General features: G+C 40.3%; 1 protein-coding gene across 3 annotated transcripts in view; it reads right to left on the bottom strand.

The window, feature by feature from the left end:
- MYO16 (myosin XVI) overlaps positions 1 to 14,871 on the bottom strand; it is a 363,109-nt gene that overhangs the window by 235,141 nt on the left and 113,097 nt on the right. For 2 of the 3 annotated variants that reach the window (XM_021415119.1, XM_021415129.1), the window contains exons 3-4: positions 12,511 to 12,581; positions 8,621 to 8,764 (exon numbers count right to left, since the gene is read on the bottom strand). In XM_021415119.1, the coding sequence (XP_021270794.1) occupies positions 8,621 to 8,764; positions 12,511 to 12,581 (215 nt within the window). Of the gene's footprint in view, positions 1 to 503; positions 559 to 8,620; positions 8,765 to 12,510; positions 12,582 to 14,871 lie in introns of those variants that run through there. The other variant, XM_021415137.1, reaches the window with a different exon arrangement.

The raw sequence follows: 14,871 nt of genomic DNA, 5'->3' as shown, positions 1-14,871 counted from the left end.
GTGCTCTACAAGACCCAGAACCTCTAAACGCCTCTGAAAACAATTTAATATCACATAAAGAGGAGAACAAAGAAAAGTAGAAGTTACTAGGTAACACAGAGATACTAAAGAACACAATGAAGGACTTGAAGGACTACTTCATACACCTACAGTTAGAGCAATAAGCCAGGCTACAAACAGCCAGAGCAGGAACATATGGTGCTGATAAAGATTAGAGGAAGAAAGCTACATGTCTTACTGCAGAAAAATAAATCCATAAATCAAGGCCCTACCTGAAACCCCAGGACAGAGGCTTGTTATACTTTCAACACTGTAATAACATTAGCATTTGAGCTAAAATGTTTATGTGGCATTTACTGCGACTTTTTCGCTGTCTTCTACATCTAAAAATCTTTCGTAACTGTATGTGGTGGTTTAACACCTGTGGAAAGCTACACATCACACAGTCACTCTCTCCTCCTCAACACAACAAGGGAAGAAAATATGATGAAAATAAAACTTACAAGTTGACATAAAGACAGGGAGATCTCTCACCAATTGCTGTTACGGGCAAACCAGATACAACCTGGGGAAGACTAATTTATCACTGATTACTAACAGAGTAGAGCAGTAAGACAAACTAAAAACACCTGCTTTTAAACTAAAAACAGAAGCTCTATGTGGTGCCCAGGGGCTTCAGAGGGACAGCCCTCCTTCCGCACTGACCTTGGTGTGTGAAGGGCTGCTTCTCTCATGTTTCTCACTCCTCTCTCCCAGTTTTTTGTGCTCTCCCAGAGGCATACCAAGCAGCGGGCGTGGAACAGCCAGCTCTGATCTGACATAGGGCACTGCTGGGCTCTGCTCAGAGAGGCCACCCTCTGCTACCTTAACCTTCCCATATAAACCCAATAGAGTGCTCCAGCTCTTTTCTTTGAAGGGCAAATCTACTTTTGAATTTTGTACTTCTGTTTCAGGTTCCAAAAAGCATGTGAGTAAACACATTTAACTGTCTGGCTGACAGCTCTTATATTTGCCTTTCCCAGTAATGTCAGTAAAAAGAATACACTAAGAATTTACTTCTACTCCCGAATTTTCCTTTATCTGTACGTAAAAGTTCCTGATGATGTAGTACTGCTCTCTGCCATTCTAGTTTATTAACTGTCATGTTTATTACAGCTATGCCATCAGGTCAATGAAGGAATAAATCTCCTCAGTGTAAAACACTGTACAATACTGTCTCTGCTTTCCTAGTTTCAATTGACAAGATCAGTGTTATGGAAAGTAAAAAACATTATATTCATGATACTCACTGAAAGACGCCTCCTGAAGATGTTAAAATGAAGTAATAAAAAATCACTATTAAAATGAATTCTCACCTGTTTTCTTTTCTTTTTCACTGCTGCTCTTAACCTTACGTCAGTCAACCTAAAAGAATTCCACAACTACTTTGGAGCTGGAAGGAAAGGAGGGAAAAGAAGTGCCAAAAAAAACAAAACCAAAGATGTACTGCAGAATACTCGTAACTTCCAATGCTATGTGCAAGTCCAATTGTACAACTATGTAAGTCCAAAGCTCAATGATGAATTATCCATTACGTGCTCTGAAATTAAAGTGTAACAGAAAGTCATAAAGGTACTTAAAGATCATAACACAGCCATAGTTTATCTTAAGAAAAGGAACTAAACATTGGAGCTCAGTGTGACTGTGAACCCTTTAATATCTACATAAATACTGTGTTTCAGAAATAGAGTGAAAAGGATGGGTTAAGATCCAAATAAACATATCATGGAATTGCACAGACACAAATCAGAATCTGATCAGTTATATTTTTTCCATTTAATTTTCAAATCCTTTGGAAGGGGAAATAGAGTGGAGGAGATGGAGCAGCTGAACAGCTTTGACCTCTGTTGCGTTTTTGATTATCCATGGCTGATTTTTAGAGTAGAGAATTCACAATAATTAAAATGTTGTCAAGCAGAAGAAAGAATTTAGAGAAATGGGAAAAAAGTAGTTCAACAAAGTGATATTTTTATTTATACAGCCTACTGCTTGAGTAACTGAGGATAATTTTCTAAATTGCAACAGCATTAATTTTACTATTTCAACTAATTGTAACTCAGCCCTTTCAGTGGGACAAAGCACTCTGAAAATGAAGTTGCAAATCTTAGCTAATATTTCAATTCAATATAGAAACCAGTACCAAAAATGAATGTAAAATGCAGCATTGTAATGCACCCAGTGATGATGGAAAAGGAAAGCACCCCAACCAGACAGAACTGCTGTCAGCATGTCCTGTCGTGAGACTTCACAAGCCAGCAAGAGAAGACAGAGCAGATAACATCTTGCTGCTTTTCATGCTCTCTTTGACATTTCATTTAAACACAAATGTATATAAGCTTATGCATCTTTCTTCGTAAGTGGAAGTCACTTGAGCACTCTCTTCAACCTGCTAGAGAAGGCTGCTGCACACAACAGCCGCAGAAAAGTCCCCTGTCCCAAGGGAAACCTCAATACTAATGCTGCCAGGCAGTGATTGATGAATCTGACCTTTCCCATCTCATTTGCATGTATGGCAACCAGACCTCCAAAGATTACCTTTGATCTCTTCATTTCCTTGTGTGCTAGCAGCTGCCCCAGGGCAAGTTCTTCAGTGGTGGGCTACATGGGATATATTTCCTGGCTGAACTGCCCAATGCCCTCCCTTGTTGACAGCTACAAAATGGAGAAGACTTAAATATGTTCCATGGAAAGCTATACTACCAGGGGTAAAAAGTTGGGATGGAAGGAAATTGCTTGAAGCATTTCATTCAGCATGTATTCCCAAAACTTACTACAACTCCAGTAGGCATCCAGCAGGAAATGACAGCAGATTATTGCACGTCATAACATCCACAGCCCCTCCTAGCTTTCAGGGAGAGGCATTTCAGCCAATAAGCTTTGTTTTTCCTATCTACCAGAGGACAGAAACAGCATGTTACCACAGTTAAGCTGATGAACAATAGATAAATCACTATCTTGGCTAAGCCAGAGCACATGAAGGCCACCAAAAGTGCAATGTAATCAGAAACTGAGTAAGCTTAATTAAGTCTTCATTGATAGTCTTCTCAGATCTATATATCCTATATTCCCTTTTTTCTGTTTTCCCATCAGGAAACATTTTGAAACCCACACTAAGGAAACCTCCACTGGTCTCTATGACTGTTTGGTTGGAATTAGAATTTGCTCAGGTCTCAGCTGAAGGACGATGCTGTTATTTTTTGGTTCACATCTTTAAAACAGATAATATAGCATTGTCTAGGTTATAAAGTCAATCTAGAAGAAATATTTATCTAAAAGTAATTCATGAGGGTGCATGAAGCGTTATTTATTCTTTCAGCTAAAATCTGTGACATAATAGAAGCTGCCTGTGGCTGATGTTAGTATTATCCAGGCTCACGCTACACGTTAGACATGGCCCATGAAACACTCCAACCTCAAGGCCAAGTAATTCCTAATATCAAATGTTCACGCAAAGACGGTTCAAGGTTGTGAAAAATACTTGCCTCCAACCTCAATTTCCATTTTCACTTTGTCAAATATTATTAAAGATAGAATTAATGTCACGGTTCAAAAACTACTGCATACCTAAGAATAATTCCCTTTCACTCCACAGTACTCTATTTATTATTAACACTCCAGAATGGAGAGTGTAAAGTTATTATTTATTTGATTACGGAAAGTATGCCTTAAAAAGTGCTTGCTACCTAGAATGCAGGCAAATCCATTAAAAATTTTGCAAATAAGATAGAGAATTCCAATACTAAATGTAAAAATACATATGGATGTAACTCTGCTTACCAAGACCTTAATATATAAGATTTATATATTTATTTTATTCCAAGTTATCAGAATATACCTTCAGAAGACAGCTTCTAATAAACAGGGGCTATAAGAAACAACATTCAAATGATGGGAATCAAAAAATACTCTGGATATAACTATGTGTAGAAATACTTAATTTTTTTTTTTTTTTTAGATTGGGCTTGCAAAAAAAAAGGGAAGATTTTGGAAGTGTCCAGCATAACCCCCTAGCTGCTCCTGTTAATGTTAACAACAGCATAGCATAGCATGCAGTATTTCCGGAAATTCCCCACTGAGCAGTACAAGAATTGTTATGGACAAGCTTCTCCATTCTAATCTCCTTATCAGTTTCGAAGTACAGGCAGAATTCAAAGAACACAAAGACATCAAAAGTATGCACATAAAAAAAAAATTAAGGCAATGCAGGAGGTAAATATCACGTTCTGGAAATTTTAGCCCTTACATGCCAAGAGTAGTGGTAATGTTTCGAACAGGATATTCCTACCAAATCTATGTGACAGCTGCGATTATGTAAGCAATACTATTTTAAACACAGAGAACAGAAAATCAGATTTATACATTATATTTTGTGCATTTAATGGACCTAATTACAGTTGAAATAGAAAAGCTGAGGAAATAGATATTCCAAACAAAGCCAAATATGTCAAAGGCTGCAACTCTACTACTGAAAAAAATGTACCTGAGAAAATTCTAGGCATCGCAGCCAGCTGGCATGGGACAGACCTCACTTAGTCCAGTAAAGTCTCTCAGCCTCTACATCGTATGAGCTGGATATAAACTGCACCATAGGACATTCCAGCTTCAAAAACTCTCTGGGAAATCGTCTGGAAGGAAACTAAAAGGCACATGCCAAATTCATGCCAGAGGCCTTTCTAGCAGTTTACTAGTACAGATTATCACAGTCCGGGAATGTTCCTGGACCCATCTTAGTTTTCTAGAGCAGGCGCAGTCTCAGAGGCCATCAGAATCCTAAGTGATTACAAGTTAAGATTTGATGTACCTCAATGTTAAAACCAAAGGTACAGACTGGAAAAAGCAATCACAGAACAGTTTAAAAGTAACTGCAGGTTCCAAATGAAGGTTTTGCTGAAGCCCAGCTCATTTACAGAAGGTCAGGTGGAAACCACAGTACTTTTTTCAGATACACGGCATTATATCATAGTTAGAAGAATCAAATCATATTACTATAATTCACTATGATTAAGTAAATCCAAAGATTATTCTCTCTACTGCTGAAGACTGTTTGCTTGTGATGGCAAACTGACAACTCCAGGCATGTCCAACCTGCAGCCCAGCACAGTTCACACTGTGGCTGCCCCCAGCCCCATGCCATCATGGCTGCAGCTCTGCCCCACTGAGTGGGTCTGGCCCCTCAGCACCAACCAAACATCAGTGTGCTATTAACCCCATCTGGGCTGAAATCAATGCATGGGGCACAGTGCAGTGCCAGCCCAAGTTATGGCAAAGTAGTGATATATTGGCTAAACACAGTCGAGTGAACAACAAAATTACACAGCCATGCTTTCCGTTGTGACAAAGGAACTTGAGGATAGGTTTCAAGATTGCAAAAAAAAACATCGCTTTTTTGTTTATTTGCAACTACATTTTCAGTCGTAAATACATTATCCGTAAATTTTCAGATATACAGGTATACAGTTGCAATCAAAAACCCGATCATGTCTCTTTATCAGACTTCTATAAGCCCTCTCTTACCAAAGAGAAATATCCTTCACTTCAAAGTCATGCCTTATTTGTGTTGTTGCTTTTGGCAGTATATACATTTGTGACCAACTATTCTCAAGGATGAAGCAGAGGAAAAACAAAATTTCATCAAAAATCTCTTCTGAACACCTTGAGAACTCATTAAGAATTGCAACCACTGCCCTCAAGCCTGACCGGTGTTATTTTCACAAAAACAAGATAAAATATCCCACCAGTTTTGTGTTTTTGTTACTCCTTTTTTATATGTTTTAATTAAAAAAGAAATCTAAAATTAAAATAAGTTCTGTTACCTCATATGCACTATGTTATATATTTAATAAGAGCTGCTCCAAAAATTAATTCCTCCTATTTTATTATGTTGGTCCATGACATCAGAGGCAGATATAGGTGGTATGGCAATAGAGGTTGAACCTTCCTGCCAATATTCCATTATTTTTGTTGCCATGTGATCGATGACAGCAAATGAGCAGTCTGCCAGAATGGTGTCTGACATTGAAGTACATATGATGCAAAGGGCTGTCACTGAATTCCTCCATGCAGAAAAAATGGCACCCACTGATATTCATTGACACTTGCTGAATATTTGTAAAGACCAAACAGTGGATATGAGCACAGTGAGGCGTGAGTGGTACATTTCAGCAGTGACAACAGTGACAGTGGATCACCTATGCTGGTACAGATTTTTACTAGCGCGGCATACAGGCTCTTGTTCATCACTGGCAAAAATGCAGAACTAATGGCGGTGACTGTGTGGAAAGACAGTCTTTTGTAGTTGAAAATTTGATCAAACAAACAGCATCATTGTGCTTGTCATATCTCTTGTCATTTCCATGGAAATAAATAGGAGGCACTACTTTTGGAGCAGCCTATTTGTATGCAGCCCAAGACAATTTCCCTTCACTCTATGTGGCCCAGGCAAGCCAGAAGGTTGGACACCCAGTATACTCACATATTCAGCAAAGTACAACTCAGTATGATAGCTCTGACTTACAAGACTCTAAATGGAATGAGCCTTATGTTATTTAAAAATAAATAAATAAAAGCCTCAACAAAAAACACCATTCTTTCATGGAAATTTTCATAGCAATTTAAAAATAAAACATACGTATGAAGGACAAAACATTTTGGGGGAATAATCTCTCAGTTTAGAAATTCTTTCTGACTTGGTGTGACTGAACAAGAGCCTATACAAGAAAACCTTCAAGAGTTATCTGTTCTGATTTCAAATGAAGGATGAAACTTACACATTCAGAACTGAGAAGAAAGGAAGGAAAGGCGTTATTAATTTTGAATTTTATTTTTCTGATTTTATTTTTCATTTATTTTCTATGCTAACAGGATACTGTTCAGTCTGTTTTCTATAAAATGAATTTGGCTTTTCCCTAGAGAAGAGATGTGTACTCAAGTCCTCAAAAGCCCAAGAGATCTCTAATCATTATGATATTGGTTCCGATCACTGAGCCAGTACTGGTATACAGTTCCAGAAAGATGCTCCCAGCTATAACCTTCAGGAAGAGACAGATAATCCCCTGCAAGATAATCTTAGCCAGCTATCCATTTTAAAGGAGAAAGCTTACCCTATACTATTTTCTTCACTATTTCCTCCTGTCTAACTAGACAGCTTCCCACACAAAGTACTGCTGAGATTAGGTCTGAAGGGTCCTGGTGGACAAGTTGAACATTAGTCAACGTTAGCCCTTGCAGACATAGATTTTCTGAACTGCACTACCAGCAGGCCAAGGAACTTAGCCTTCCATCGAAGCTCAAATGGAAGCACTGATGAGGCAGATTCCCCAGTACAAGAAAGATGTGAATGTACTGGGGAGACCCTTGCAAAAAGCCATAACAATGATGAAGGGACTGGAGCACCCATCATACAAGGTGAGGTTGGGATTCTTCAGCCTTGAGAAGACTAAGGGGAATCTTATCAATTTATATAAATACTTGACTGTGGAGAAGATGGAGCCAAGCTCTTCTCAGTAGTGCTTAGTGAAAGGACCAAGAGGCAATAGGCACAAACCAAAATACAGAAAAATTTGTTAACACCTAAGAAAAAGCTTTGTTTTCTATGTAGGTGGTGAAACATAGGAGTGGGTTGCCCAGACTAGTTCCGGACTTCAAGATATTCAGTATTTGACTGGACATGGTCCTAGGCAAGCTGCTGTTGCTAGCCCTGCTCTAAGCAGAAGGGCTGAAATAAACAATCTCCCAGAGTGATTCCATGAAAACTATTACCAAGTATACAGTCTTTCAAAAATATTTCTCCCTTAATTTCACCTTTAACATTGAAATATCATTATAAGTTCACTAAGAAATGCTAATCTACTTGCAATGACCTATTAAAAAAAAACATTTTAAAACTGATGCAAATAGATTAGAAAACTAAGACTGTGAGTTCCTTCTGTACTACTGCTTTAAAGAGCAATAGGAAATGAAATGAGACAAACAGTTGCATTAATATCCTGGACTAAAACTAAAGGCTCCAGTCCCAGGAGCAGAAGCACAAGAACAAAGTTGTTCTCTACAGAGGCTGAATTTCATATCTATCACTACATTGGGTATATATGGCTTCAAAAAGTCAAAGTTGTTTATACAAATATTAAATCAGCCTCATTTTGATCTTGTCCACAAACACTTCATTATGAATACTAAGTGTAATTGAGTGAATATTTGCTTTTAAGAAGGATGTTTTGATAAGATTGTCTGCCAACTGAACCCTTAACAGAAAGTGACAAGGAGAAAAGAAAAATTATCTGAGCATCCCGTTTGGGACTGAGTGCTTATCAGAGATATAAGCTTCTGACTACTGGGAAGAGATAGGGGAGACTTGTCATGACATACATTCATAATGTATTCTTGTTAAGGACCTGACAATGCCTTGCTATATATCTTCTAAAAATCCTGAGCACTAAAATAATGTCAAGAAGTAAACATACACAATATACGCTTTCACTGATACGGTTAGCAATATACTGCATTCACACAGCAATTTCAGACTGTATGGTGCTACGTTCTCTTTCCTTTTCAAGCACACAATGCATTGGATTGTTTTACTTACTAGCAGCAGCAGCAGAACAATATCAGGATTATCACATGCACAGGCTACATGCATTGATGTCCAAAAATCCTCATCTTGATGATTTACATTCACTCCTCTGTCAATCAGAATTTCTGCAGCAAATGCATTATCATAGCGAGCACACTAGAAGAAAGAGCAGATTAGGGACAGCATTATACTCTGTGCACAATTGAATGTATTACGTATTTTTTTTTCTCTATTTAAATTTAGCAGATGATATGTTTGTAGATAACAGCTGATGAATCTATAGAAATAGTTAACAGAATCATAGAATGGCCCAGGTTGAAAAGGACCTCAAAGATCATTGAGTTTCAACCCCCCTACTGAGTGCAGGGCTGCCAACCACTAGACCAGGCTGCCCAGAGCCACATCCAGCCTGGCCTTGAATGCCTCCAGGGATGGGGCATCCACAACCTTCTTGGGCAACCTGTTCCAGCACGTCACCACCCTCTGCATGAAAAACTTCCTCCTAATATCTAACCTACATCTCCCCTGTCTCAGTTCAAAACCATTCCCCCCATCCTATCCACCCTGCAGAGACACCAAGTTCCACGTGTATGACTCATGGAATCCCTTACTCCCTGTGAAAAAGCACTAAATAAAATCTGCTGAAAGCGGCAACGAAGATGAGCTTTCTATTCATTCAATACTGTCTTTCCAAATTAGCGCACAGGCACTGAATGAACACATCATGAGTAGTAGGCTGCAAGTACATGCACACTCACGCGCACATACATCCATAAATACACTAAGGCCTTTTATGCAGTTTGTAGCAGTAATACACACCTCTCTATACTTACTATCTCCAATCCACTACCTTTAACTATTCCTGTACAAGTCTCTCTGACAAACACATACGCTACACACAGCAGGTGTGCTTGGCGAAGTGTGGGTGTTTGCATGCATGCGAGCATGGGTGTTTGTACGCTTTGTTTCATTCTGAGGACGGAGATAATCATTTTTTGCAAAGATTAAATTAGCGTTGCCACTGTTTTCAGCTTCTTCTTTTTGTCACACCTCAGACCTCATATGCTTATGGATGATACCTAAGAAGGACAATCGGAGCACCTAAGCTAGCATCCTGAGTCTGACCTTACATATGAGTTCAGTAACTAGAGGAGGAATCGTCTTTCTTCACTGCACAGAGGCTACAAGGAGCTGAAGTTTCTATATTAGTTACTTGGAAACTTTGAATACCATCCTTAATATCTATGCCTCATTCAACATTTACAGCTGTGTAACATTTCCTTGCCCTGAAAATTACACATATACAGTTAGTGCACAAACACAGTGAAATCTGCAAGCAATTTCATAGAATCACTACAGTTGGAAAAGACCTCCAACATCATCGAGTCCAACCGTCCACCTGTCACCAATATTTCCCACTAAACCATGTCCCTCAGTACAGCATCTAAAGGTTCCTTGAACACCTCCAGGGTTGGTGACTCCACCACCTCCCTGGGCAGCCCATTCCAGAGCCTGCCCACTCTCTCAGAGAAGAACCATTTCCTAACGTCCAATCTGAATCTCCCCTGGCAAAACTTGAGGCCATTCCCTCTCATCCTATCGCTAGTTACATGGGAGAAGAGGCCAATCCCCACCTCACCACAACCTCCCTTAAGGTAGCTGTAGAGAGCGATAAGGTCACCCCTGAGCCTCCTCTTCTCCAGACTATATAATTCTAGCTCCCTCAGCCGTTCCTCATAAGGCCTGTGCTCCAGACCCCTCAGCACCTATGTAGCCCTTCTCTGGACATGCTCCAGGGCCTCAATGTCTTTCTTGTAATGAGGAGCCCAAAACTGAACACAGTACTTGAGGTGCGGTCTCACCAGTACTGAGTGCAGATGGATGATCACTTCCCTGCTCCTGCTTGCAACACTATTTCTGATACAAGTCAGGATGCCATTGGCCCTCTTAGCCACCTGGGCACACCACTGGCTCATGTTCAGCCAAGTGTCAACCAATACCCTTAGCTGTTTCTTCTACACAACCTTCCAGCCACTCTGCCCCAGCCTGTAGCATTGCCTGGGGTTGTTGTGGCCAAAGTGCAGGACCTGGCACTTGGACTTGTTGAACTTCATCCCATTGGCCTCAGCCCAGCGATCCAGCCTGTCCAGATCCTTCTGAAGGGTCATCCTACCCCAAGGCAGATTGACACTTTCTCCCAACTTGGTGTCATCTGCAAACTTACTGAGGGTACACTCGATGCTGTCATCCAGACCACCAATAAAGATACTGAACAGGACAGGCCCCAATACCAATCCCTGGGGAACACTACTTGTGATTGGTCGCTCGCTAGCTGGATTTAACTCCATTCATCAAAAACTCTCTGGGTCCGACCATCCAGCCAGTTCTTTACTCAGCAAAGAGTGTATCTGTCCAAGCCACGGGCTGCCAGCTTCTCCAGGAGAATACTGTGGGAGACAGTGTCAGAGATTTTGCTGAAGCCTACAGAGACTAAGTCAACAGCTTCCCTCATCCACCAAGTGGGTAACTCAATATTAGAAAGAGATCAGGTTGGTAGTTTGCAAGTGAGTACGAAATAATTATTCTTTTACATCCAATATCACATGTAGAACCACACCATGGCATTCATTTTGCTCATCTGCATTGATCTGGCATGGAAGCTAGGACACTGGAGGAAAAGGGAAAGAAGGAAGGTGCCCAGCTGGATTTCATTGTGCAGTCAAGACATAGCTGAGGTAACCCAGTGAATGTAGAAGTTGCATGTACTACTGGGTTCATAAATACAGATACCCTGGAAGATGAAAATTAAACTCTTGAAGGGTAAAAAACAGTAATGCATTAAACAATTCTCAAACATAATGACAAATGATATAACAGACATTAAATTCTGATGTACTATATTTCTTTTAGTTTGAAATGTAACTGACAGCTCCACATATTGAGTTTCATTGCATCAGTACAATTCATTGTATCACTAGTATAACTTACATCGTGTTGTTAAAGTTTTAACAAGTCAGAGATAAGAAATTTTATAATACAGATCAACATAATCTTATCCCAATCACATTTTCAAGCTATTGTTAAGTAAAAAATTTTCCGAAGTGCTTCCAAAATCTAAAATGAAACATTCTGCTAGCAGATTTTTAACTAGATCTTTTATGTCCCTGTATTTCTGAAGTCGCATTTCTTTCAGCGGCATTGTGAAATAAAGTAGAATTCAAATATCTTAAATTAGTTTCACATTGAACAGAAAACACATCTGCAACTGAAGCATCACAGACCAAAGCAAAGGACAATCAGACTTAAAAAATGTACGGTAAGTTTTGCCATTGGCTTCAACCTCTATGGTCTTTCTGTACGGCAGTCTTTCTCCTACATGCCCTTACATTTTGCTTCTCTTTTGCTCATTGCATACAAATGGTTTTCCTTCTATTTTCTACTTAATCCAAATGGTGATGTAACAAATGATAAACTAGATGCAGACTGTGTTAAATATCTATGAGTAGAAAATTAGTGCCAGAAAATATTCACAAAAAAAAAAGGAAAATGTTATATCATGTTTCTCTTCATATAGGAACTATGAATCTTTGAATCATGTAATTACATCTTCTGAATCAAACAGTATTTCCTTTGTTCTTACTTACTGTGCAGTTAATCTATAAATAAAACATTTCATTTTACTTAGTTACCATTCCTAGAATATGATCCACTCTTCGATAAGCAATTTGAAAATGACCATTTATTTCACATGCATAGCTGGATGCCTTCATAATGATCATGGAGGAAAGTGTAGATAAAAAATTATTGCTAAGCCTTTCTTCATGTTAATATTCCCATTCTGCTACTCAGTATCCCACTGTATTTATCCACAGTCACTAACACTAATCTTCAATCACTCTTACCAGATGGAGCAAGGAACCTCCTGAGGAAACAAGCATATGAGGGTCAGCACCATCCTTCAATAGCCGTAGCACTGAAATATCAAAGTAAAGAGGAACAAGAGTTAATGCAGCAATACAGCCAATTCTGAGCTGTTAATTGCCTGGTTCTTCCCCATCTTCATTAACAGATTTAATAATATATGCAAACTGCTGAGATAACATTTGCAAAACTATCATGTCAGCATTTCCCATCTCATCTATTTTAACGGCTAGGCCTGGAAGCAAAGAACCTTTGATAATGATGTTAAATATGAACAGTATCGAGGACTTCTCAAAAGGACAGATGAGAATGTTAGCTCTGCACACAGAGGAGGGGAGGAGAGAGACTCTCACTCAAGGTCACAATCACCTTGGGAGAAAACTCACAGTCAATCGGTTTTATTTGATTTTGCAGAGTTCCCTGTTGGCTTTTTCAGTAAATAATTGAAAATAGCATTCGTAAGTTGTATCACTCAACACTAATCACCATACCATAGCTAAATGATCTGATCTGCACTCAATTTAACCTTTACAGTGCATTGTCAGATTACTGATGCAGAATAAATCTTAAAATGATATTCATTGTTCAACCTCACTCCCAGTTACATCTATCAGTCTCCTTTTTGAAATGAACACAGGCTTACAAATGCAAGCAGAAAAACAACCCTGCTTATCAGTGCCCACTCAAGTGTGAAAATTCAGCACTTTTTTTCCCAATAGTCTTCCCTGCCTTTATAACCTTTTCACTTGGAATTTAAGCATTGACTAACTCATGCCACCAGTGCTCATTCCTGGAGCAGGACAGCACAGTGACACTGCCAGGCACATCAGGGGAACACACCCCAGTACTGCAATCCTTTTTTCACTGAACTGGTAAGAAAAACCCTTTTAAAAGGTCTCCAGCCAGGAAGGTAACTGCCAATAATGTACCATGAATAGGAACATAGCTCATTTTGTCCCCATGATCTGGAAATTCAGGGTTTTATTCCTATTTAAGATACCTGGATGGAGTTGTGCAAAGGCCCACAAAGCACTCTGAAGTTATGAGTACCCCAAAACTCTGAGCTACTGTAATTTCTGTCCTACAGGAGGGCCATCAATTTGTCTCACAGCTGTTCCAGCTCCTGAGAATCTTTCAAGGGAATAATCATAGAATGGCTTAGGTTGGAAGGGTGTTTAAAGATAATCTAGATCCAATCCCTGCTGTGGGCAGGGTTGCCAACCACTAGACCAGGCTGCCCAGAGCCACGTCCAGTCTGGCCTTGAATGCCTCCAGGGACAGGGCATCCACAACCTCCCCAGGCAACGTGTTCCAGCATGTCACCACCCTCTGCATGAAAAACTTCCTCCTAATATCTAACCTACATTTCCTCTGTCTCGGTTCAAAACCATTCCCCCTTGTCCTATTGCTATCAACCCTCGTAAACAATTGCTCCCCCTCCTTTTTATATGCTCTCTTCAAGTACTGGAAGGCCACAATGAGGTCTTCCCGGAGCTTTCTCTTCTCCAAGCTAAACAAACCCAGTTCCCTCAACCTTTCTTCACAGGAGAGGTGCTCCAGCCCTCTGATCATCTTGGTCGCCCTCCTCTGGACCTGTTCCAAGAGCTCTGTGTCTTTCTTGAGCTGGGGGCCCCAGGCCTGGACGCAGTACTCCAGATGGGGCCTTACAAGAGCCAAGTAGAGGGGGACCACCACCTCCCTCTCTCTGCTGGCCACTCCTCTTTTAATGCAGCCCAGAACATAGCTGGCCTTCCAGGCTGCAAGCAGACACTGCTGGCTCATGTCCAGCTTCTCGTCCACCAGGACTCCCAAGTGCTTCTCCGCAGGGCTGCTCTCAAGAAGTTCTTCCTCCAGTCTATATAAATACCTGGGATTGGCCTTGGCCCAAGTGCAGCACCTTGCCTTTGGCCTTGTTGAACCTCATTAGGTTCTCATGGCCCCACTTCTCCAGCCTGTCCAGGTCCCTCTGGATGGCTTCCCTTCCCTCCAGTGTGTTGACTGCACCGCTCAGCTTGGCGTCATCTGCAAACTTGCTGAGGGTGCACTTGATTCCATCATTCATGCCATTGATACAGATGTTGAAGAGATCACATTGTCCATGTTGTTGATAATGATGTTGAAGAGCATCAGTCCCAGGACAGACTCCTGGGGGACACAACTCATTACCGCCTCCACTTGGACACAGATCCGCTGACAACAACCCTCTGGGTATGACCATCCAAGGAATTCCTTATCCAGCAAATAGTCCAGCCTTCAAAACTCATCTCTCTCCAATTTAGAGATAAGGATATGGTACAGGACCATGTCAAAGACCTTGAAATAATGTGAATAATGTGCACCAT

The sequence above is a fragment of the Numida meleagris genome, chromosome 1 (assembly GCF_002078875.1).
Source record: "Numida meleagris isolate 19003 breed g44 Domestic line chromosome 1, NumMel1.0, whole genome shotgun sequence".
Classification (NCBI taxonomy): Eukaryota; Metazoa; Chordata; class Aves; order Galliformes; family Numididae; genus Numida; species Numida meleagris.
The sequence above is the reverse complement of the archived record's forward strand: the minus strand, read 5'-3'. Positions and strand labels throughout refer to the sequence as shown.